This window comes from Trachypithecus francoisi, unplaced genomic scaffold, assembly GCF_009764315.1.
Source record: "Trachypithecus francoisi isolate TF-2019V2 unplaced genomic scaffold, Tfra_2.0 Lachesis_group2, whole genome shotgun sequence".
Classification (NCBI taxonomy): Eukaryota; Metazoa; Chordata; class Mammalia; order Primates; family Cercopithecidae; genus Trachypithecus; species Trachypithecus francoisi.
The window spans coordinates 145,191,915-145,217,950 of NW_022681465.1; the positions used below are offsets into that span (position 1 = coordinate 145,191,915).

General features: G+C 40.8%; 1 protein-coding gene across 8 annotated transcripts in view; it reads left to right on the forward strand.

The window, feature by feature from the left end:
* Positions 1–26,036, forward strand: part of PPP2R2B (protein phosphatase 2 regulatory subunit Bbeta) — a 331,924-nt gene that overhangs the window by 40,307 nt on the left and 265,581 nt on the right. For 2 of the 8 annotated variants that reach the window (XM_033180756.1, XM_033180754.1), the window contains exons 2-3: positions 3,246–3,439; positions 25,068–25,152. The exons of 1 other annotated variant lie outside the window; for it this stretch is intronic. Coding sequence is in view for 6 of the 7 variants with exons in the window: in XM_033180754.1 (XP_033036645.1) it covers positions 25,116–25,152 (37 nt within the window). In the remaining variant the exon portion in view is untranslated. Of the gene's footprint in view, positions 1–2,519; positions 2,851–3,245; positions 3,440–25,067; positions 25,153–26,036 lie in introns of those variants that run through there. 5 more of the 8 variants (XM_033180753.1, XM_033180750.1, XM_033180749.1 and 2 more) reach the window with 5 other exon arrangements.

Genomic DNA, 26,036 nt, shown 5'->3' on the forward strand with positions numbered 1-26,036 from the left:
AACGAATAAAATAAAATAAGAAAACAAAAGTAAAAGATCTAGTGAAAATGGCCAACAATAATGTAAACAAATATTATAAAACGCTGTGGGTCATGAAAAAGGCCAAAAAAAAAATGTGAACACAGAAAACACCAGAGGTCGGGACTATGGTGTGGTCAGGGAAGGCCTCAATGAAGCAGGGACAGTTGAGAGGCTGAATGCCAAGATGTGAGGAAGTGGCATAGAACATAGCATGCGGAAATGCTCACCACTATTGGAAAGAACTTGACATTTTAGAGGAATAGAGAAGTGGCCAGTGAGTCTTTTGAAGACTGATCTCTGCAGCCTACTCCCATCTCCCCCACTCTCCCCCACACCCCTGTCTCTACAGTGGTGCACAGGGCTCTTCTCACTCCCTTACCTTCTTCACCACATGTCATTGTGTTAAGGCACAGAGCCAACAGCTTTTCCCCCCTTGGTTTTGGGTGGATGAGCTGGTTCTCTCATATTAGAAAAGAGTAGTTGGCCAAATGGAAACCTTGAAATCTACTTAAACAACGGAGACCTATCCAATTTGCCTTCTCAGAACTTGTGTCTTAGGAAAAATGCCTGGACTGTTGAATAAATGCAGGAGAAATTTTGCAGGATATGTGAAAAAAAAAAATGAATAAATCCAGAGGCTTGATATGTGGAAGGGACATTTTCCCCATTGGTTATAGTGGAAAATTCCTCAAGCACAGCCTGGCCAATGAGCCTGGGCCTACCTGATTCATCACACAGCTCTGTCCCAATCTAGCTCATGATTCAGAAAGACAAGGGGGAAATTTTCCCAAATACTATTCCAAGGCCTCCTGAAACAATTTAAGATTGTTCCAACTGAAGGCACAATGTCTTCTCATCATTTTGATTCACTAAGAGATGAACGTAGCTTTTCCCCACTCTGCTCCTACTCCAAATTGTGCCAATATCCAAGAGAAGCTGCAATGTGTAACTACAAAAGGACTAGATGTTGGAACCTTGGTGATAGATACATCTTGGAACCTTGGTGATAGATACAGCTCATCCCATGGAAGAACCAGCCAGGACAACTGGGTACTAAAGTGGATTAAATCAACTTGTACCCGTCTTCACCTGTTACTAAAATTTTAAATGTGGATTTTGAACAAACAAGTGCATAAGCCTTAACTACCAGATGAAAATAAAATGGAATCTATTGAAAGTTGAACTGAACTCCCCCCGCCCCCTCCTCCAAAACACACACACACACACACACACACACACACACACACACACAATGTCAAGGAACATTTCTGCTCTTTTCTCTTACGGATATGCAGTCACTTTCTGGAGATGAGGACAAAGTAATTTTCTATCTACCAGAAGTATCCATACTGCATGGAAATCTAATGACAATTCCCAACCTCAGTTAAGGACTTGTTTTTCCATTTTTTTGAACTTCAAATACTTTCTAAATTGTGTTAGCTGAAGCATTGTATGTATATAATTAACTCATAGGTCCCTCTGGGCCCATCTAGCTAAACTTGTGAAGCTTAACTGAGCAAGACGTTTGCTGATGTCTCTCCCTACAGTGATACCCATTGAAATGAATACCTTCTACAAGATGAAACCTAGGAAATGTCGTTTCCAAATTGGCTTTCTAGTGATTGGGGTTGATGTCTTTTCCAAATTAGCTTTCTAATGATTTGAGTTGCTGCATTAAGTGTTTTTGGTTGTTTCATAACAATAATGTTCTCATTTTCTTGCAAAAGTAGAGTTTGAAATTTGGGAAAACATGGGTGGGGAGGGAATTCTATATTTTCTTCCTAGTTGAAGTAGGAAGACAGGTCTCTTTTCTGTATTAATTGGATTCCCAAAATTCCCCCAGGGTAGCAGTGGCTCTCTGTGGGCACAGGGCTCTTACGCTTATGTTCCTGTGCTTCAGTGTACCTTCCACGCTAAGAGCAAATAGAAGGTGTTCCTGCACAAGCAAAACCTAATGGAGGGGCTGCAATAGTTTGTCCAAAACGAAGTGCAAAGGGCAAGGGAGAGTGGACTTTTTCAGACTGACCCTGTTTACTAGTCTCGTGCTTTCCTTCACCTGTGTAGACACAGATGCTTTATTGAACACCAGCCTCCTATAGTTAGAAGATATTTTGACTCTTAAGGAATGGGGGAAGCAGTTGCAAAGTTCTGGCCCCTGCTCTCCCTCCTGTTCCTAGTAGAGGGCTTAAGATAGGCTCTGAGCGGCGCTTTCCACTCTCTCCTCTCTTTCTGAAGCTTCGAGCCCCAAACCTCGCCCTTTAAATTCACCAAGGGACCACATACATCATATAAGGGTGAGGAAAAGGGACCTGGATGTAGACTTCCTGACTATCCAAAGGAACCTACTTCTCTTTTCTGTCCTCAAGTGCAAGTGTCCGGAGAAAGGCAGTGAGCTAAGGGCTCTGGGTGCTAGCGTAAATGCAGCCCTTAGCTGAGTGGCGAGAGAGGGGAGGAGGTTGGAAGAGCGCGTCTATGCATTCCACCTGAACCTGCAAGCTAGTCGCTTGCTGCCCAGGTGCCGATTCGCGGCTGCATGAGCCCCACTGCAGTAAAGAGCAACCGCAGCCTCTGCCTCGGCCACCACCGCTGCTGGGAAAGAGTCCTGGGGCTGCTGACGCGGTTGGGAGGAGCCTCGCCTTTAATGCACCAGCCGCCTCCAGCCTCCTGCAGCAGCAGCAGCAGCAGCAGCTGCTGCGAGTGCGCGCGTGTGGGTGTGAGGGTGAGTGCGCTGGCGCCGGCCGCAGCGCCCTGCCCAGCTCCCCGCCAGCTTCCCTACCCTCGCCTGCCGGAGCCGCCCTCCCGTGGGACCAGCACCCTCATTCCGGCCAGGCAAGCCTGAATCCTGTCCCTGCCATCTCGCCACTGCAGCTCGGGTCCAGAAAGGCACCATTTTGTCGCGGCTGCCCGCTCTCCCAGGGGGAGGAGGGATCTTTTTTGCATTTTGGAGCGGCTGCCAACGAGGGGAACCTGTTGGGCATCTCCTCAGACCCGCTTGTGAGCGCCTCCGGGGCGGGGGGGCGGGACCATACCCCTCGGGGCACGGCGCATCTTGGCACCCGGAGGCAGCTGAGGCAGGCGCAGCATCCTCGCTGGGAACTGGAGCTGGAGTGAGCGCACCGCGCGGGAGGAGCCGCCGCAGCCTCGCAGAACGCGAGTGGAGGAGGTGACAGCTCCATTGCCGGGTTTTTATTTTTTTTCTCTCCGCCTCCCCGTCTCCTCCTCAGGCTCGGACCATGGTGCAGTCCCACTGGCTCCCCTGCCCCCCTCTCCTGTGAGACTGGCTGCGGGGAGGGATCATGGATACTTGTCTGCCGGCTTCTGGTTCCCACGCAAGTAAGCCTGCTGTCAATGGAGGAGGACATTGATACCCGCAAAATCAACAACAGTTTCCTGCGCGACCACAGCTATGCGACCGAAGGTAACGCCAGCCCCGCCGCATTCCGCCGTTGGGGCCGGGCGCAAGTTGCGGATCACTGTGCTTCGTGGGCAGCTGGGCGCGTAGTGGCGGAGACTCCTCCGGGCCCTGGGGCTGGGGCGGGGGCTCGGCTGGCCCCGGCAGCCGCCAGTGCACCCCGCATCCATCCGGGCTCCGCGAGGCGAGCCCGGCGTTCAGCAGCAGGTGGACCCGGCGCCCACGGGAGTTAAAATGGCCCTCAGGGATTAGGCTTTTCAGGGTGGGGCTCTCGCCCAGAAAGATGACCCCAGGAAGGCAGATGATCCCTCCCCCGAGATGTTTGCAGGGGTCTTGGGGGGAGATAAGAAGGGAGGGGCCCAGTAGGACCTTGGTACCCCCTCCCTGAGCGAAACGATGTTATGTCTCTCAGTGGCTGCAGGGAGGGCATGGTTTCATTTCCTGCCCATTCATCTCCCCGGCCGGCCAGGTTACCTGCTCAGACAATCAAAACCCCAAAGGCCCTTTGCAAACGGCCGAACCTCTTTCCTTTTGGAAGTGCATTAGCAAAAATAAAAAGGTGGCTGGGGAATTAGTGCTCTAGCGGTGAGCGAATGAGGCTGACACGTGGGGCGAGCAACGCGATCGGTGGGGCCTTTAAAAATCACCATTATGAATTCTGCAGCAGTAGTTTCTGCTGAATCAACAGCCAGCAGAAAGCAAGAGGGTTCAGCAAGCTGAGCTTTGCCAAGAGGTGAAATTGTCGTCTCTCCCTCTCTCCCAGCTTGTTCTGACATAAGCCTTAGTGCTGTGCGGGCAGGGAAAGTCAGCAGGTGGAATCTCATTCTTCCTTTTGTGTGTGAATAGAGAGTAGAGGCATTTTTTCCCCCAATGCCAAAACTTTTGCATTTTTGCTTTCATTTTCTACCTGTAGGCCTTTTATCCTTAGCCACTCCTACAAAGTGTTGCCTTATCACATTGTAATATCCATGCGAGAAAATGTATGTGGAAGTTCTTTAGAACAAGGTGGCAAGTTGTATTAATTTAAAATTATTATTCTTGGATGCTAACATTTCTGTAATATTTAATCAAATCAAAAGACTACTAGAGAAATGTGATGGGGGAGTAAAATAGTTCAAACTCTGAAATAAATAAAAAGACACACACACATCTGGGGGTAAAGGTGGCATCTTCTATAAGCATCCCTGGAAGTTCTAGATAGAAGGAATGCCCAGTGCTATTGAAAGTATATTCTCAATTTGCCATCATTTTTGGAGAGCATCAAGCCCAGTATGCCCATGGTGCTAGACAGAGAAAGCAGAGTTGTAAGCTCTGGCCTCCAGGAGCTTAGAGATGGCTTTTAAGATGTGCAGTCCATCTCTCCCCTATCCAGAGCACCATACTTACCGATTCTTTTTCTGTGCATGATGGCAACCTGATTGTAAGACGTTCTCCCTCAATCTTAGTGCTTTGTTACTGACTCAGTGACTTGATAGCATATGACTAACTCTGTATCTAAGCATGTCATCCAAGAGAGAAGCTGGCCTTGGATCTGTTGGCTTTGGGGGGTAAATTTCTTTCTGTTTGTAACCACAAAGAAAGAAAGCTGCCTTCGTGTTTTCTTGTATATTACATTATGCAGGCAAGAGAAACTTAGCAAGCTGAGAAAATGCCCAGAGTGGAGCTATGTGTTTAGGAGTGTCAACTGTGAAGTGAAGAAATCAGTTTAAAATGGCATTCTTTTATTGTTTTCAGGGCCCTGGATATTACCTTTGTTCTTATTTTTATTCCATTTTTGAAAACTCTGATTCTGGATAGAATATCTAGGTTCATGTAGTCAAAAATTAGATATGAGTTTATAGCAATGAGCTTTCTGGCATGTGAGAATCAACCTCTCAGATTTCTTTCTCTTTCTGAAACACATACATATACTAAACACACTTAAAACTAACAAACCTTTATTTCACAGAAGCTTCCAGGTTTTAAAATCTGATCTTAGAGAAGGTGTGGAAAGAAAAGGAAAAGAGAACTTAAACGATGGAAATACCAGAAGTTAGATAGAGCAAGAAGTTCCCTATGGTTTTGACCTATTCGTTTCAGGGAAGATTCATGCAATTTTATTGCCAGAGGGGGAAGAGTCCTGGTTCTTCCAATGAATACCTTAAGAAGTGTTAGTATACCTCGAAACAGCACCAGATCAAAAGACTCTTTGTTAAAATTATCCTCACTGGGGACTTGCCCCACAAGTTTTCTTCCCCCTTATTAACTTATACCCACTTACTGGGTGGGGAATTAGCTTCTAGCTCCTTCTATAGATCTTGCTTTTCTGTTTCCTTTAATATTTCTACATTTTCCTCCTACCTGCTCAGTTATGTCAGATTGTTCTTTTTTCCCTCCAAAATATCTCCTTCACATGTATTTCTGAATTTTTCTTCCGTTTGCTCAGATCATTCCACATTGCAGTGTTCTATTTAAAGCTGAAAGGTTTTTGCTGTGTAGTTAGTGTGAAGGACTCTAAACTCAATTTGCATTGTAAGTGGTGGCTGCAGGCAAGTTCATCCAGCTAAGAGCAATGCAAATGCTAAAGGACACTTTCACCCAAGCTCCCCTCTCTCAGTCTCTCTCTCTCTCTCTGTCTCTCTCAGAAGAATGCATGATGTGCATTTAATAAATAAATTTCCTAGGACTTTTTTTAAAAATTCTGAGCATGAAAGTTACTGCCCTCCCCTACCTTTCCCTATCTTTCCTCCTCTTTTAAAGTTAACATCTTTGAACATCTTCTATGTTCCAAGCACTGTGCTGAGCTCTTCATGTATGGCATTTCAATATATCTAAACCCTGTTAAATGGATGTTGTCGTTTCCATTTTCAAAGAAGGTGACTGATGCAACTGAGGACTGGAGATGTTACTAATTTGCCAAAAGTCACACATTCAATGGAAAACCTTGTCTTCAAACTCAAGCCAGTGTCTGAAGGCTAGGTTCTCCCACTAGGAAATTCTGCACTGCTTCATTTTCCTTTAGCTTCCAATCAGCTCTTATTATGGGAAAGATTGCAATGATTTTATCTTGATGTGTAAGCTGTGTTGCCATCAGGCATAAAATCCTTTGCAGGGAGAATATGAAGTGTGTATATGGGGTTATATAGAGGAAGGGCCTTGGGTGGGGTTGAAATTTCCCACAAAAATAAAGTCAACACAATGATTTGATTATTTATTTATTTATTTTTAAGATATGGAAATCCAGGATTCCTAACCACGGATTCATCTCTCAAATCTCTCTATATGTGGGTTTCCTGCTATATTTTTAGGCTTCAGTTAGAGCCAAGTAAAACCCTGTCTCCGTTACAGCAGCCTGTGAGTTTTCTAGATTAATCTTCTACTTTCAAATGGGGCCACAGATAGACTGAATATTCTACATAGAAGGGGTATTTTAAAATAACTGCCCTGTCCTCAGTTTCTTTAGCTGGAAAGTGGGAACAACAATAGAACCTATGCCAAAGAAAAATCATTTGATGCAGAGAAAGCACTCAAGCACTTGGGATATGCCTAGTACAAAGCCCACCCTTAATTCATTATAGTTGTTATTATTAATATACTTGCTGGTTATGTTCTGGCAACAAGTGGGGTCCATCTTCCCTCAGAAGCCTTTTAAAAAAAACTGTCTTGTTTATACATATTAAAGGAAGAACAAGTTTACTATTACAAGTAGCTCCTTTCAATTATTGATTCATTCTGCCTTTAATTCTTTCAACAAATATTGCAGAGGTGATACAGGATATTCCAATACAGACAAGGTCTCTGTCTTCATGGATCTTTGAATCTAGCAGAGGAGACAGTATTAGACAAATAATTTTGCAAATAAATGTATAATTACCAATTGTGATAAGTGATATTTAGGAAAGGCAGAAGATGCTTGGGGGGTCATAAGGTAGAAAGGTGAATCTAATTTAGATCGGGAGTTCAAGGACAGCCTCTCAGACAGCTGAAGCTGTGAACTAAAGGATGAATCTGCAATTAACAAGACCTGAAAGCATTTTAGGTAGAAGAGACAACAAGTACAGTAGCCCAGAGCGATACAATAGCCTAACTGATCCAAGGAATGGAAAGATGACTATGGCTAGGAGCAGAGAAAAGAGTGATAAAAATGAGACTGGAGTCTGCAGTTCATTTTGGAATGTACCAAAAGCAAGAAAGATTAATGCTAAGATACAGGGATGGGTAAATGGATAGACATATGATAAATCAAGTATAAAATGTTAGTCACTGGCAGGCTGTGGTGGTGCATGCCTGTAATCCCAGCTACTCAGGAGGCTGAGGCAGGAGAATCACTTGAACCCAGGAGGCAGAGGTTGCAGTGAGCCGAGATCACACCACTACACTCTAGTCTGGGTGACAGAGCGAGACTCTGTCTCAAAAAAGAAAAAAAAAAAAAGTTAATGACTAAATCAAGGTGGTAGGTCTATGGATAATCACTGTAATTTTTTTCCACTTTGCGGTCTGTTTGAGTTTTCATAATAAAATGTTGGGGAAAAAAAGACTGGAGAAGTATTCAGGGACCAGATCACATCAAGCCTTGTTGACCACAAGGAGTTTGGACTCTATCCAAAGATGAATGAAAAGTCATTAAGGGAGAAGGAAACATGATCAGATTTGTTTTTCTAGAAGCTTAGTCTGGCTGCTATGTAGGGGTTAGAGAGCCAGGCATGTAATGAAAAAGAATGAAAGTTGGGAGATAATTAGGAGGTCATGGTGTGTTCCAGGATGGTGTCAGCAGTAGAGATGGAGAGAATTAGATGGATTTAAGATACATAATAGAGAAAGAATGCATTGCACTTACTTGATATGATTGGGTGCAGATAGAGAAGGTGATGTCAAGGATGACTCCCAGAATTTTGCAATGAAAATGGATGCATAATGGGGCTCATCACTGAAAGTGGAAACAGACTTTGAAAACCGATTAGTTTGAGAAGACAGTGAGACATCTAGTTTCACAGTGAGACTTGCAAGTAGGCAATTGTATTTCTGGATCTGAAGCTCAAGAGAAAGACCTGGACTAGATAATAAATTTTAGATTAAACATCACCAGCACATTAAAGGTACTTAAAACTGTATGAATAGATGAGATACCTCAGATAAGAGCATTTCAGGGCAAAACTTGAACAAATGAGTGAGAAAGTACAAGGAAGCGGATCTTGGCTTGGTATGAAGAAATTGTAGCAAAAAAGTACCTCACAATAGAATAGGGCCTTGGTAAGCATAACTAACCACACACTGATATTATTCAAGTAATACTATAATATATGGCCATTTCTCAGCAATGTGGTAGGATAAGAAGAGTCCAGTCTTGGATGAGTTCAGTTTAGAGTGTCTCCAAACTTAAGATCTGAGTGATTTGTGAAATACATTAGGTTTTTAGGGCCACAGAAAATAAAAGTGAGGAAGTAAAGGTTTCTCCTCCATCCTCCATTCCACATAAATTCAAGAAAAAGGGAACCTATGATGAATAAAGCTGGGAAAGTACATGAGAATGGCTTTTGATGTGAAGATGCTGGGAAGGCATTGAAAAAATAAAAGGGGGTAGTGTCATATGATGGAGAGCTGCCTCATAGTTCCTTAAGTTGCTTTGGTATTTGTATGCAAATGCCAGATCAGAATGCTATTTCCAATGCATATGGATGAATGTTTGAGCTCTCCACTGTTCTCAGAGAAACCTGAAATGCAAGGTGAGAAGTAGCTGCCTTACACTACTGTAAATGACCTTTCTGGGGATGGGAAATGTTCTGCTACTAAACATAATAACCAGAAAGCATTGAAAATCACTAGAAAGTATTCATTATTAGCATCCAGGTCCCCAGGGGCAATCCCAAGCCCTTTATGAGTGCTGGTCAGAAATGTACCAATGATCCTGGGGTGAATAATATTAGGCCAGTCCTGTCAAAATATTGATAATGCCCAATGAAAATAGCACAGCTGTAGACTGACATTCCTAGACTTTGGCATTTGCATTTAAGAAGAAATAAGGGTCCAATTTAGACACTTAGCTGAGGGAAGGAAACGAAGGTATCACGAGTACTGTCTATTACAGGCATTTTCCTAGGTATTTCTTATGTTTACTCATTTAATCTCTTTCATCAACCCAGAGAGAACGGTTGCATTAACCCCATTTTTAAAATAAGAAATTTCGAGGTACAGAGAACCAAAGGAACTTGCATAACAAACACACATGTATTACAAACATACTGACTTGTAAGTGGCATAACCAGATTAGAGCCCATGACTCTGTGGATTCTAGGCACATGTTCTTTGCCTACCCATGCTGCTCAGGATCTTTTGGGGAAATGCAAGTTTTGCTCCACCCTCCACATATATCCCGTTGGTGCCTACTCGGTGCTGCTGAATTTACTTGATCCATCTTCTCCTAGCACAGCAGTGCACATCTCTGGGCCTTTTCCATTATCCCACAGGGAGGGAGCTGAATTCTCCAACCGAGTAACAGAATCCTTAGCTGACTTACTCCTGTAGATTTCTTCTGTTCTATAATAAGAAAAGAAAAAAAGTGTTTATGGAATTGAGCAATGAAGATGTGAGAACTAAACACAAAACTGGAGTTTTTTGAATAGCCTTCTCCATGTCACTCATCCCCAATGTAGGACAGTAAGCATGCAGCTCCCGGGCTGAGCTGAGATGATCCCACTGGGCCATCTAGGCACCCACTCTCCCCAGCTCATAACAACTCATATAGTTGCCTGGGCCACAGCAAGAGGAGTATGACAGAGGCAGCTGTGGGATGGCAGATGTCCTTTTGCACACAAATATGTGGATGTCTGAAGCCTCACTTTGGCCAGAGTGGCTCTCCACCTGGTTCTCCTCATCTTCCATTAATAAGAAGATTATTTTGCTTTCACCCAACTTGTCATCTTTACCACCAAATTTCCTTCTTTTGCCTCTCCAATAGAAGTCTAGAATCAGGCTGAATGTCAGCTCCAATACAACTATATCACAGAAAGCACAGATTATTTTAATAAGTTTACTAGGAACTTTGTCAGAAATAACCCAGGAACCTTTGAGTTCTACTCCAAGTTCACTGTGGAAAGAGTTAATAGTGGGAAATATTAATAATGTTCATAGTTTTCTTTGGAGAAAGGGTCATCCTGGGTAGTGGGAAGGGGTGTGTGCATGTATAGGGGGAAGTCAGACTTTCACTTCTGTGCTTTAGAGGTAAAAGACTTGATCGCTTACAACAAATGTTAAATGAAGGAGGGGTCTGTGTGTAAGGGGAAAAATGATGTGTGGAGTTTAGGAATCTAGTGGGGCCCCTATGAACAGGATTTAACCTGAGAAGGATGGGGTCTGTTGGACAGAGTGTGCCGAAGAGTACCTTACTTGTGGGAGGATGTGTTTCAGGTATACTGGCCTTTGTGCTTGGTGTATTAGTCAGCTCAGACTGCATTTAAAAGAACGCCACATACTGAGTTGCCTAAACAAAAGAAATTTTGTTTTCTCACATTTCTGGAGTCAAGAATTCCAAGATCAAGGTGCCAGCAGGGTTGGTTTCTGGTGAGTTCTCTCTTCCCATGTATAGCCAACTTCTTGCTGGGTCCTTATATGGCCTTTCTCCTGTGTGCAAGTGTGAAAAGAGATAGAGCAATCCCTGGCATTTCTTTTCTTCTTGTAAGGGCACTAGCCCCATAAGACCTTATCCTTATGACCTCATTTAATCTTAATTATCTCCTTAAAGGACCTATCTCCAAATACAGTCACACTAGGAGGTAGGGCTTCGACATTTATATTGAGGTGAAGGGGGGTACAATTTGATCCATAATATTAGGGAACTGAAAACCTCCTCCATCAAGCATTGCTTATCACACCGGTATGGATCCTTGTTAAGTAATGAACCTGAAGTGGTCACAGAATGGCAGGCCGCCTCCTCCACTTAATGTAGAAGCATCAGCTTGGTGTCCCTCTACAGACACACAAGGGTGTAGAGGCTGGCAAAGCTGTAAATGTCTCTAATAGAGAATATTGCAGCAAGATGCTGCTGAGAGTTCCCAGGTGGTCTAAAAGATAGAACTTGGGTCCCTAAGTACAAAATACCACCAGGAAGGACCTTACCACAGTGGGAGAGCCACACAGGAAACTCAGTGAGACTAACATTACTCATGTAGCTTTGTAGAAGTCAGGTTAGGGCTAGAGACACTCAAGTTGGGAGGTCTGTTGGTTCACTCCAACTGCATTATTGTAATTCACATTTCCCTCTGCCTTTATGTTTTTATTTATAAGTCAAATAATACTACATTCTTTCTTACTTAAAAGGATTCAAGCATGATAAGTAGATTAAGCATGAGTCACCCTCCATCCCATGCCCATCCCACTTTCCTATCCAAAGGTTGCCATTATCAGTAGTGGGTAGACTTCCTCAGAGCCATCTTTCTATTCATGCATTTAAATATACATGTATAGATATATAGTTGGGGAGGATGTTTGCATAAATGAGTACACACTGCCTGTTTTATCTGCAATTTGTTTGTTCTTCTACTAGTAATATGTCTTCAAGATTTTTCCGTATCAGAACACCTACATCTGTCTCATGCCTTTTAATGGTTGCACAGTGCTCCATAGTATGACAGTACCACAGTTTATTTAGGAGTTCTCTGTGGATAGAAAATTGTTTCCAGCTTTTATATTACATAAGATGCTGCAGTGATTATGTGTATATGTGTTTTTGTTTAAATGTTCTCCTTCCTGATTTTATTATCTTTAAAGCTGAGATGACAGTTCCCATTTCTTAGCAAAACGACAAGAAAAAATTAGAAATCTCTGGTATTCTATTTGTTTTCTGTGTAACTGTGGATCAGTAATGTAAACTAAAGAACCTGAATTTCCTAATGCAGAGAATGAGAATGCCTGACCTACCTATTTATATGTGCCCAGTACTGTGTCTCCCAAAACCATTGTGAATTTGAATGTTAATAATTAATAATGACTGCTGGTAGTTATGGAGGGCTTTCTGTGTGCCAGTACAGGTTTTGAGCCTTAAAATATTTTTCTCATGTAATCCAATTTAATTGTATAGGCTGATACTGTTCTTATCCCCCTTTAAATGAAAAGTTAAAGCAAAATAATATGATTACTAGTCCATTGTGACACAACGGTGAGTAAAACAGAAGTCACATCCAGGTCTGTCTGATTCCAAACCCTGTATTCTTAAACTTGGCAAAAATTCATCACAATGTAGTAAATGAACACCTGTTTAAAAGAACAGTTATGATGTTGATAGAGAAAAGATGATTCATTTTTCTAAAAAATATTCTTCTGAATCAATCAATACAAGGGTCCAATTTCTACCAAGGATTTGAAAATGAACTGGGGGAAAATGGAAAGGCAATACACTATCATAAACAGTAATGTGGAATGCACGTCAGAAGACCTGGGTAGGATTCCAGTCCTGCTACCATAATTTGTCACTTTTACTCTCTGGGCTTCAGTTTCCTAATCTACTATAATGAGGTTGAAGATGGGGGAGGGAAGGCATGCTCTCTACAGTAGGCTTTTCTGACTCTTAAGTTTCTATGAGGCATCATTTCTGTATTTGTGATCATCTAGGTCTCTTTGGTGTGTTCTATGCTCAACTCAGGGGTGAGACTGGGAAAACACAGCCATAGGCTTTAAATGACCCCAGAAATTCCAGGTCTGGCTGTACTTCCTGGGTCAAATCATCCTTCTGGCAAGAAGGCTCTGGTGCAGCCAAGAGGCAGAGCCAGAAAGAGAAACTTCTCTTTGCCAAAAGCTGCTGCAGATGGAGGAGCCAGTCTGTCTGGGCAGCCATGACTTTGAGAGGAGCCATTTGGCAAAGTTGTTGGCAGGGGCTGCCTTGCAGCATGAATGCTGGAGACAGTCCTGGGCTGGAGTGAATCAGGGATGCAGCAAAGGTGGCTGGTGGAACAAATAACCATCTGGTGAGCAGGGTGCTGCTCATCTTGCCACACTGATGGAGAAGAGCAAGTGCCAATCAATGAGGTTAAGCTCTCAATGACATGATCTGACAGGCACAATAGAATTTCTCTCCTGCTATATTATACTCCATGGAGCGGGTTATAAACTCCAAGGGAACGTAATTTTTTCAGAAACCAGGAAGGCTCCAATTTCTTCCACTATTATAAAATGGGAAAGAAAATTTAACAATTCAAACAAAAATTATTTATTGCCAAGTGCTATGTAGGATGTGCTGGGGCATATGGTGAATTATGACTATTGTCTTGTTCTCAAACATCTTTCCATCTATTTGGGCAGGTGACACTCAGTCCTTCTCAAAACATAATTAACCACAGAAGCCAGGGTGCGTGAAACTGTGTCCTGTTTATCTCTCTATTATTATGTGGTAGCTGAGGTGGTGGAATCAGAACCCAGCTGGCTCTAGACACACCTCTGGCTATGCTAGTTCTGTGGCCTTGGGCAGGTCACTTCATTTTGCTGAGGGTTTTCTTGCCTACAAAAATATGGCAGGGGATGAGGCAACATGTTATTATTTATATGTGATAAATAAATAAATACAAAAGAATCCCTCTCTACTCCATGCATTTGGGACCAATAGTTGATAGTGAACTTGAAAAGTTAAGGCAAGGAGTCACAAAAAATAATATGCCATTTAAATTTATTAATTTCAATGAAAGGCCAGATGAAGAATCAAGGCCTTACCTTTGAGTATGGATTTGGTGATTGGGGGTTGTAATATTTTTCTTGCATGAACCGTACCCCAAATGACAAAGACCATGTCCAATTTTGATTTCCTTAAGGTTGAACAAGACCATAGATATCACAGAAGCAATCTTATTACAGAATCCTTCTAGATTCTTATAATTGTTCCCCAATTTTTATATCTCCTACTTTTAATTTGATGATTCTTTGTCAAGTCTTTTGAAATTCTTTGACTGATTTTTCATATGAAACAACATCCTTTTTTTTACACTATTCTTCTCATCACCTTCCGTGATATTTAATTAAATAACAAGTATAACTGGTATCAGGAGACTTGGAAACAAACACAAATGACTCTCAGTAAATATGCAACTCAACCTGAAGGAGCAGAAGTGTGTCTATGTACCAGAGATTAGCCTATTGAATGAGCTTTGAGTACTTATAAAGGATGTTGTAGGCCTGTTTTACAGAAAGAATGGAAGGTACTTTTTCTTCTTGGAGTGCCAGCTACTTGGAGGTCTGTTAAAAGGACTTCTGCTGTAATTATGATGATGAGGAAGAGCCACTGTATACTGAGTGCTTGCAATGTAGCAGGAATCGAGTTAAGTATTCTGGATGTACTCTATGTTATATACTATGTATTATGTATCTATGGTATACTACATATGATGTATATATTATATAGATGCCTGTGTGTGCATATATATGTGTGTGTGTATATATGTATATATCTGTGTGTGTATATATACATAATTTAATCTTCACAACAACCATCAAAAGTTTGTACAATTAGAGCTGAATGGGGTGAGACTTTAGATCTTATTCACCATTGTTTATCCATCTCCTAGTATAGTGTCTGGTGAAAAAGCACTCATTACACACTTATGGAGTGAAAAAGAAAATAGATTTCTACTTTACTGATGATAAAACTGAGGCTTAGAGAATTTGTGTCATTTTTCCCAGTATCAATCAGCAGATCCAGGACTTGAATGCAGGTATGTCTGACATAAAAATATATGTTCTTAAGAGCAAACTGAGGTACAATACAATAATTTTTCTGTACAAAGTTCTTGGACATATACTTTGGATCTCATATTGCCTACGAATATCCTAATAGAATGAAACTTTGGTATTATCTCCATTTTGTAAAAATATGTCAATATTCTAGAACAGCGATCAGTAAACTTTTCCTGTAGAGGGTCAGATAATAAATATTTTAGGCTTTGCTGAGCATACAGCCTTTGTCCCAGCTACTCAATTCTTCCATTGTAGTATGTGGGCATGATTGTATTCTAGTGAAACTCTATTTACAAAATCAAGGAGTAGCCTGTAGACCATCATTTGCTGACCCCCATTCTAGAAAAGTACTGGGAACCTAGTAGAGGTCCAAACAGTGTTAATCTTCCAAGTGAGTGGCTGCAGTAAGTGCTAGAGGGAAGCTCACATCACCAGTAGTGGTTAAGTGGGAAGGCAGGGCCTTGGTGGGATGCTGGCAGGTAGAGAGGGGTGGCCATGGCTTTCCTCATTGGAGGCAGAGTCTTGTGTGATGCTAGGAGGCAAAAGTATGCAAGGAAGATGGCATGTTGTTTTAACAAGTGAGCTGGAGATTAGAGATGTAACAGAATGTTTGACAGCTCATTAGAGTCCTCAAACATAGCCATATCCCTTCTAATCAGTGTCTGTCCAATAGTTCACTCAGCAGTTATTTTAAAAATATTAATTATATATTAGGTACTACGCTAAAAAACCTAGGTATAAAATTTTAAAAAATTAAATGTAGACCCTGCTCTCACAGACCTTGCATTCTATTGGGAATAGATACATTAAAAAAACACATGTAAATATGAATATGAAACCTGTTAAAGGAGAAGGAAGAGATCCTCTAAGAGAATAAAGTACATGTTCATTGATGAAACTTTTGACTGTACAGAAAAGTCTAAAAGAGAAAATCAAATTTCCTTCTAGCTATGCCAGAGACAATCATTATAAACGTTTTTGATGTGCTATATTTCCTTCCAGGCTCACTCAATGTGTGTGTGTGTGTGTGTGTGTGTACGTGTGTGTATGTGTGTGTGAGAGATGAATGGAGAATGCTAGAATTATATGCAAAACATCATCCTATATAGGGTTTATTTGTTTGCTTTTGCCCCAAATGCAAACTGTTAGCATTTTCTATAATATTCTATAGTTGAACCACAATTTTGCCAGTCACCTAATAATGAAAGTTTAGGTTATTTTCAATATTTGCTATAATAATTCTGAAATATGTAAATAATATATCTGGTTATGTTATAGAGTCAAAACCATGTCTTTGGTTATGTTTTAGAACAAGTTTCTAAAAGTAGCTTACTGGGTTAAATAGTATAAACAATTATGTTTCTAGATGATAGGAATAAATTACCTTCTAAAATGGCTATCCCAAGGAATGCCTTTGTAATTACTATAGGTGTTTTCTACTTTTGTTCTATGCATATTTTGCTTCCACCTCACATTGTCACAAATTTTCAAGGTGCTTAAGTTTATCCTAGGGAACGTACGTGGGGTGAAGATCAGAAAAAAATTCATAAAGATACAGCCATTGAATTTTAATTTGATCCCATTGGCCTTCTACCCCCCAAAGCTCCAGGTACTTGGACCCTTTCTGAGAGGAGTGGCAGGCTCAGTTCTCAGCCTCTGCCATTAAGCACATGGGTGAGTAGTTTGTTCCCTGGGATTCAGTTGCCCACCTATGTTAAATAAAATTACTTTCATGGTTCCAGGGCATCATTTGTAGATGAGTATATGGAACCTGGTGACCCAGAAATGTTAATTTTCTTCAAACTGGTGAGTAGGTAACTTCAAAGAATGATTGCCCCAGTATGACAACCAGGATGGTTGTTTAATGAGCTAGTCTCTCATGGGGTGCAAATTTGACATTTCTGAAAACTGTGCTAACTTTTTTTTTTTTTGGTTAATACTATGTGTGGTTGAATGCAATTTGAACCCAGGCAAATCTTAAAAAAATTAGACTTTAACTATCATTGACTTGAGACTTCCAGACATCTCTAGTCTTCTCCCAAAACTGGCACTATCATTTAATCTAAATGAAAAGTGCAGATCTTATAAGTTACCACTGTAGTTAACATTCTATAGTTGAACCATAATTTTACCAGCCACCTAATGATGGAAGTTTAGATTATTTCCAATATTGCTGTAATAATTGTGAAATAGATAAATAATAGCATGACTCTAAGTCATGTCCTTGGTTATTTTTTAGAACAAGTTTCTAAAGGCAGGATTACTGGATTAAATGGTATGAACGATTATGTTTCTAGATCATGGGAATAAATGCCCTTCTGAAATCTCTGTCCCAAGGAATAGCTTTGTAATTGCTATGATCCTTTTCCACTTTTGTTCTATCCATATTTTCAGTGAGTGACTTTTAGTCAAAGTATATTGGCTGTCTGCATTTCAGCAGTCTTTGGGGATTACAGTTGGGAGTCAGTTTGAAATCTCAATTCATTTGGCCTGAGTATTTATTTAGAACATTGTTCCTCTCTGAAGTGTCTTGGGGTATTGAAAAAAAAAATATTGGCCAGGCGCGGTGGCTCAAGCCTGTAATCCCAGCACTTTGGGAGGCCGAGACGGGCGGATCACAAGGTCAGGAGATCGAGACCATCCTGGCTAACACGGTGAAACCCCGTCTCTACTAAAAAATACAAAAAACTAGCCGGGCGAGGTGGCGGGCACCTGTAGTCCCAGCCACTTGGGAGGCTGAGGCAGGAGAATGGCGTGAACCCGGCAGGCGGAGCTTGCAGTGAGCTGAGATCCAGCCACTGCACTCCAACTGGGTGACAGAGCGAGACTCCGTCTCAAAAAAAAAAAAAAAAAATTAAGCTCTTTGAGGCATTCTTTAATTTAAAAAAGTTTATACAATATTTTTAAAATTATACACAGGGTAAGCACATAAAATTTAAAGGATGGACGGATGGATGGATGATTGGGCAGTTTAATGGATAAATATTTGTGGTGGTTAGTAGGTGACCCAGTTGCCTTCTCAGAGGACTAAAAGTGTTAAAGCATCTTCTAGAAACTCCAAGTTTCAGTGGAGATTTGGGGGTGCAATATTAAAATCTACTTTTCATCCTCTTCCTCTTCTGTCTTGGAGCCAAGTGTAGGTGGGATTAATTAGAGTAACACAGATCCGTAGGGACATGATTCCTGGAATTCATTAATGATGCTAGTTTAAAGGGAGAAGATATGACAAGCAGAGAAGAACTTCCCTAGAACCCTGAACTATCAGAAGAGATTAGGACAGTTTAGTGCTTCCAGCTGACATCTCCTGCAATGACTAATTTCTAATCCCTTTTCCCATTCTGTAGGATTAGCCTGGGTGAAACTGACATACTATGTTTTAGAAGTCAGGACCCTCTGGTCACTTAATACGATACAGAGGGAAATTTTGGGTGCAGTTCCATTTGTGAACAAGATATATTTTTCTATAGGTTCTCTGACCCCTCGTGGGGTCAGAGATCAAAAACTTGCTAAGCACCCACCAGGACCTGAAAATCTCTGTGCACTGTGGAAAAAAGGAAAAAAAAAAAAAAAAAAGCAAAAGCAGTCTGATTATCGTATTGTACTTCGGCTGCCAACATGCTTACTCAGTCCTTAAGCTTCCTCAGCACAATTGGAGATGGAAATTTTCCGATCAGAATTTTTCCTATAAGTCTTAGAAACTTGAATTTGAGCCCACTATGCAAGCCAGGTTTCTTTTTTTTTTTAATTTTCTTTTTATTTTTCCAATTACTTGACAAGCAGGTCGCTTTTGAGTCACTCACATGAATGGCCTTGATGTAGACGTTGGCAAATGCTGAAAAGGCAAAAAAAAAAAAAAAAATTTCCTTTCTTTGACCCTTTAAGATTAGTCTGTTCACAGTTTTCTCCTGTGCTTATAAACCTTCATGTTTCCTGCCTGTCCTCCTCACATCTTCTAAGTCTCTCCTAACTGATCTTCAAAGCACTGAGATTGGCTTGTGCTGGGCCCTGACTACTCCAGGTCATTCCTGCTTCCCTGCCTCTCTGTGTGCTGTTTCCCCTTCCCTGGTACCTACAAGGCCTGCCTCCAGTCCACATTTTCCTGTGAAGTTTTTCCTGAACTCCTCAAGTTCTTTGATCGCCACAGCAATCCTATGAGCATATAGATATTTTCCCCATTTCACGAATGTGGCAACTGAGGTCCAAGTTCAGATACCTAGACCTAAAGACATAGATCCTGCACATCATCTCCCCAAAAAGACATACACTCCAGGAAGACAGTGACCACATCTTTCCCTCTAGTTTACCGTACAAAGGACAGTGCGGTTCTTGGCACACAGGTGCTTAGTAAATGGTTTTTGAATTTGATTTCAATTTGAGAGTAGATTAATAGCATTAGGACAGCAGCCAGTTACATATTCTTTTCTTGGGAGTTTAGACTTGCAGGTCTCTCCGAACCAGGTAAAGCCAGGTCCTCCTACCCCAGCTAAAGTTTAGAGATGCAGGGGAGGGCCGGGCGCGGTGGCTCAAGCCTGTAATCCCAGCACTTTGGGAGGCCGACACGGGCGGATCACGAGGTCAGGAGATCGAGACCATCCCGGCTACCACGGTGAAACCCCGTCTCTACTAAAAAATACAAAAAACTAGCCGGACGAGGTGGCGGGCGCCTGTAGTCCCAGCTACTCAGGAGGCTGAGGCAGGAGAATGGCCTAAACCCGGGAGGCGGAGCTTGCAGTGAGCTGAGATCCGGCCACTGCACTCCAGCCCGGGCTACAGAGTGAGACTCCGTCTCAAAAAAAAAGAAAAAAAAAAGGTGCCGGAGAGATGTCAAAAGATGTGATCTTGGATTTCTGCAATCACTTAGAAACTGTACTGGCTAATTAAGATCATAATTGATTATTTGTTCTTTCATTCACTTATGTGTTTATGTGTGTGTCCTTTCATTATTTAACCATTCAGCATTTACTGAGCAAATGAATCTTCATTCATATTACATGCTAATATCAATAAGAAAAATTGTGTGAAAGTTTATTAATATTGGCTATGAGGGGGATGAAAGCAGCAAACCAAAAAAAAAGAAGAAACGCTGTATTTTAAAGAAAGTCAAAGGTAGCTTCATCCATGATAAAAAGGGTGTGTAAAGTATGATTTCTGTTATATAAAATTTTATTTGCATAGATAAAGAATTCCATGGAAAAATGGCTACAAAAATGTATTGATAGCTCAGGCTGATGAAATTTTAAGTAACTTCTACTGTTTTTATATTTTCTATAATGTATGACAGTTTTAAATAAATATATACATTGTTTATGTAATAAAAACAATAAGGCTGCCATTGTGGTGAGAAGCAATTCATGGAGTGTCTACTATGTGACTAGTCTCTGGGATTCAATGTAGTGAATATTCACTTGAATTCTTCCTTTTACTTTGAAGACACATTAATAATTCTTCAAATAAAAATCAGTTTGACTGCCGGGTGCAGTGGCTCACGCCTGTAATCCCAGCACTCTGGGAGGCCGAGGTGGGTGAATCATGAGGTCAGGAGATGGAGACTATCCTGGCTAACATGGTGAAACCCCTTCTCTACTAAAAATATAAAAAATTAGCCAGGCGTGGTGGCGGGTGCCTGTAGTCCCAGCTACTCGGGAGGCTGAGGCAGGAGAATGGCGTGAACCCGGGAGGTGGAGGTAGCAGTGAGCCGAGATCGCGCCACTGCACTCCAGCCTGGGCGACAGAGCGAGACTCTGTCTCAAAAAAAAAAAAAAATATCGGTTTGAATGCTGGAAGAGGAGTGATAAGTGAACACTGACTGTCAGATTCTATAGTAAGAATCCTTTTTAAGGTCTCTCACCTGGAGATCTGGGTGAAAGGGCTTTGGCAATGAGCCTGACCCTTAGGTTTATAGCCCCTTTGGTCCTTACGTCTTGGCTGGAACAAGAAAAGTAAGACGATATCTCTTACTTCAGTCAATCATTTTATAAGGGGGACTAAGCAATGGTCTGGATGAGTCAGTGAAATTCAATTGCAATGATGGAAAACCCATCTAAGAAAAAATGTCCTAGAGCCAGTGGGTCAGAGCCAGCCCCTCTGCACACGAAAGATTTCAGTCTGTGTTTATTGACACAGAGGGTGGTTTTAATTACCCTGAAGGAATTTCTGGCATGTTTTGCCAAAGCCAGTTTTAAAATGTTTAATCAGTGGATTAGTGACTATCAGACCTACTGGAGAGGTCTGCACATGGGGCAGCTGGGCAAATGTAGTGTATTGCAATGAGGCTGTTAGTGACAGAGTATGGGAACATTTTGCCAGAGAAACATGGGAGAATACTACCATCCACTCATGAGACGATCTTGGCTTTAGAAAGTGTGGTGTGTTTTCTGTGTCAAAGGCTTGGTTTCCTTCCTTGGTTTCGTGATCTAAGCAACCTCATGACCTCTGTTTTTGGTATACTGAAAAGGGAACGTGGGTAAGATGGTTTAGAGCCAGAGTTTGAGTGATTAATCAAGCAATCAGTTCAAGCCACAACTAGCAACTTGAAAGAGTGAATATGTTTTTCTAAATTTGATAGGCCCAGGGAGAATGTATACTTAAAATAGGATGATTGCTTTTGTTTTACCTGTTTGTGTGGACCTATAAAACATTTCAAGATGAGAGCTATAAAAGGAAAAGCAGAATGGTGGTGTCACACCACAAAGCAATTTTAATCTGCCAGATACCTTGAGAGGAAACCATAGTCCAAGATAAAGGTAAAATCACTAGAAAAAAAAAATTGTTTTCCTGATTGTTGTGTCTTTGCTCTTATATCTTTTGGTTGAATCTCTCCAATAAGATGTAAAAATACTTAATAGTGCTAAATACTATCTTTTCTTCATCTCTCCAAGGTAAACTTCAGATAGAATTTCTCTTTTTTCCTTACACAAAACTGTCTTTCATACTACCTCCTTTCCCTGATGTTTTAATCTACAGATAGGCCACGTTCTACTCTCTAATGTAGATAAGCAAGAGACTTGGCACCTTGAAATTTGAATAGAAACCCAAAGGCATCTTTGGTACATTGAGCCCATGTTGTTGAGCTGCTATTTATATCCTGTTCATTTACATGGTGGTTTAGTGATATTCCTTGTTGCTTTCACAGAAAGGTTTCTCAGGCTATTTCATACCAACATGAACTTATCTGAGGGGTTTGCCAAGTTTACTGGCTCTTGACTCCTTCTTTTTATAAAACTTTTATTTTAGGTTTAGAAGTACATGTGCAGGATTGTTAGATAAGTTGCATGTCACAGGGGTTTGCAACATGCAGATTATTTGGTTACCCAGGTAATATTTTACTCTCTCTTAACCATCAAAACAACTGATCAAATAGTTCACTTGTCTTTGGCACTGCTGATAGTTTTCAACTCTAAAGAATTCCCCCTTCCTCTGGCTTTTAAATTAGTTCATCAGTAAACCAACTTCACCAAACAGGTTGATACGTTAGCAGCTAAATATTAGGCAAGGAAGGAGTTATATAAAGTAGTAATGCCATCTTGTACTTGTGGAGGGGTTTGTGTTTCTGCAAAGTATTTTCACAGCTCTTTTTTACTCTGCACAGCAAACATAAAGAGTAAATTTCCTTTCTTCTCATTTTCTCAGTGAGAAAACTGAGATCCAGTGGAGTTAATCAACTTGCCTATGATCACATGCCTAGTTTATGGTGGAGAAAAGACTGAGGTTTAGAGACTGATTCATAAAACCGAGCTCTTTCTGGGATATCAGAATATGAGATAAATCAATAAACTCCTAAGTAGATGAAATCTTACAGTCTTGGAAAAAAGTGCATCTGCTTGCTGACTCTCTGTAAGGCATTGACCACTAACATTTTTAGCACAAATTTCTTTGGGTGGAACAACTTGGTGTGCCTTACACCTTTGATTTTGGGGCTTAGGCAGGGTTGTGTCTCATTCCTAAAGTCACTCATTGTTACTCTTGCCAAGTGGAAGAGTCTCTGGAACCACATTACTGGACAGTGGTGCAAGCCTTAAAGCGCTAGGGTTTGGTGATAATAAAGACATAGAAAAGCCAATGGATTTAGTTCTATGTCATGGCTGTATATTGCACCCAAATATCTAACTCACAGATATCTACCATTTGGAATCAGCAAGAAAATAGGTAAGAAAAACAATGGATTGATCATCACCAACACGATTCTGATCCCCAGAAACTAACATAAGGACAGAAAAGCAACATTTACTGAGTATTATGTGTATTTTTTGCCTCATTTCCATTTTATTATGTAAGCAGTGAAATCTTTGATAAAAAGATGGGCTCATTACTTAAATCCTCTTACTGCAGTTAACCCTATGTAAAGTTAAGACAATAGTAGTAACTACCTTCCATGGTTGTTGTGAGGATTAAGTGAGATAATACTTGTATATGGCTAGTTCAGTCCCTGACACAGATTAAGCATTCAATGAGTAGTTGGTTGTTTTTAGTAGTTTTAGATGACTTAAGTGGTCATAAGCATTATTTGCAATGGACCATATGCACTTTTATGCTCCCAACCCTAGAGTTTAGAATAATGTGAAAAAAAGTAGTCAAGAAAACAGACTCTGGAGATGACTGGGTTTGTATCCTGGCCCCATCACTTACTAGTTCTAGGGCAAGTTATTTAACCTCTCTAAGCTCAGGTGCCTCATCTGTGAATTGAAGATAACAGTGCTTAACCTCATAAGGCTATTGTAAGTATTAAAAGTAACAGTGCCTGTAATGTGCTCAGGACAGTCCCAGGAACATAGTAGGTAGTAATTGCTAAATAATATTAGGCTGTATTTTCATTAATATTAGTACACTTATGTATATGCCTTAAGATATTACTGTTGGAAGACAGTTGTTTTGATAACAAAACAGAGGACAAATAAGTTAATACACTAACCTTAATCTTTGATCCAGTATCAGTACTGGCTGGTGGTGATTTGATCTCCTTTAAATAACAAACATAATCTGTTAGGTTAGATTCTTGTGTCAATCTAAACAAACTGCTGCCTTTTTCTGAATATGAAATGAAGCATTGAGGAAAATAAAATTCATTATCTGCTCCATGCACCATCAGGATATTTAAGGATAATAACTTTAAGATACTAAAAAATTAACAATAATGGATTAATTATGAACCTTTTTTTCTATATTAGTGGTATGTTGAAGCTTTCCATTAAGGCCTTTTTTTTTTAATCTTACATGTTTATTTTGAATATTTCTTCTTATATTACCTTGTTCATAGCTTCTCATAGGGTATAACCTCTTAACTTCTAGAACTCTTGCAGAGAAAGGGGGCCATTTCTAATGAGTGAGGTGACTTGCTCCTGCTCCTGAATAGTTCCTATTGCATAAAAGTTGTTCTGCACCAGAGCATTCTCTCTTTCACCCACTGCTCACCCACTAGCCCTGCACCCTAAAACCTTACCCCAAACGCTGAGTATCCTGTCCACAGGACCCCGCTTTGGCTATATGAAGCCAGCCCTCCTAATCACTACAGCCTCTTCAAAACTCCCTAGATGCCATACAGCAGCTGTTTTCAAACTTTAACGTGCATTAGAACCACCTGACGTGTTTGTTAAAGACACACTTCCAGGCTCCACCCCGTCAAGCTTAGGTCTGTAGGCCTGTGAGTTTGATTTTTTTCAGTTTCCCAGGTAATCCTACTGTTGCTGATGATGATCACGAGCAACACTTTGAGACCCATGGCTCTACGTCTGTCAGTTCATTTCAGGTCGACGGGGCTGAGGCAAGGGAGCTTTTACAGTGTTGATTGTGTTACCTTGTTAGCCTGGATTTTGACAGGCCAGGAGCAAACTCTCCCAAAGAGATGGTAGGGGGTATGTGGAGAGTGTGTAAATGCACCTGTATGTTACCAAAAGTTGAAGCATCGCTACCTCCTGGAGTCTGGATCTGAACCCCATGTTTGTCATAGGAGCCAAGGGAGAACCCAAGACAGAGAATAGTGGCACAATAATGAAGCATGAATTATCCAGATGAAAACACCTATGGAAATAAAGGTATTCGTATTATTATTTATACCTACTCTTCTTGATAAAGTAGCAGTATAGAAGTGTTAAATAGTTCCAATTGCTTAAAAGTTGTTCCATGGGACACAAATAAGTTAATTTACATTTTTAAAATAGTTATTGTACATAGGAAGCATAATTTGATTTATTGTTTTAAGAACAAGAGCATATTTTGACCAAATGTACATGGGGATGATACATTATAACTGGTTATAAAATTACCAGGAGAGAGAGTGTTGGCTAAACAAGAATAGAGCCTGCTTTATTGATGTTAGGTTTGTCGAATAAACTAGAGAACAAGGTAAATATATTAACTGCTTAAACAAAGAAAAAGAGCTTTTGGGGTCAGGAGGCAAAGAAAGACAATATGGGCATCTTACTTTGAATATAACGAAAAATAAAAGTATCACTGAACGGGTAATTTCCAATGAGAAAATAGATCTAGAAATCACTGTGTAGGAAAAACAACTTCTCACCTGTATCAAATATTCTAAAGTCCTTTCATTATTAACTCCTAAGTAGTTACACTTGATTTGGATGAAGTAGCACGGAGGCTTCTGCTAGGCTTTTTTATTCATTTCTCGATACAGTGTGTGGTGAGGCTTTAGCTTTACAGCCTCCACATTTGGCTATATTTTGTGGTAATGGAAAATAAAATTTAATACAAAAGAACTGTATTTTGATTTAAGAAAAAGAATCATCAGAGATTCTCTTTAGAGGTGGAGTTTGTAACAGAGTTTGTATGAACCCTGAGACAGATCAAAGAGTATAACATTTAGAAGAGAAGAGCTCCCTTTAATAAAAGGAACGAAGGGGGAAAAAGGCTCTAGATAAATATTTTATCATAGAGCTAATGAAATTTAAAAGGTGGTCAC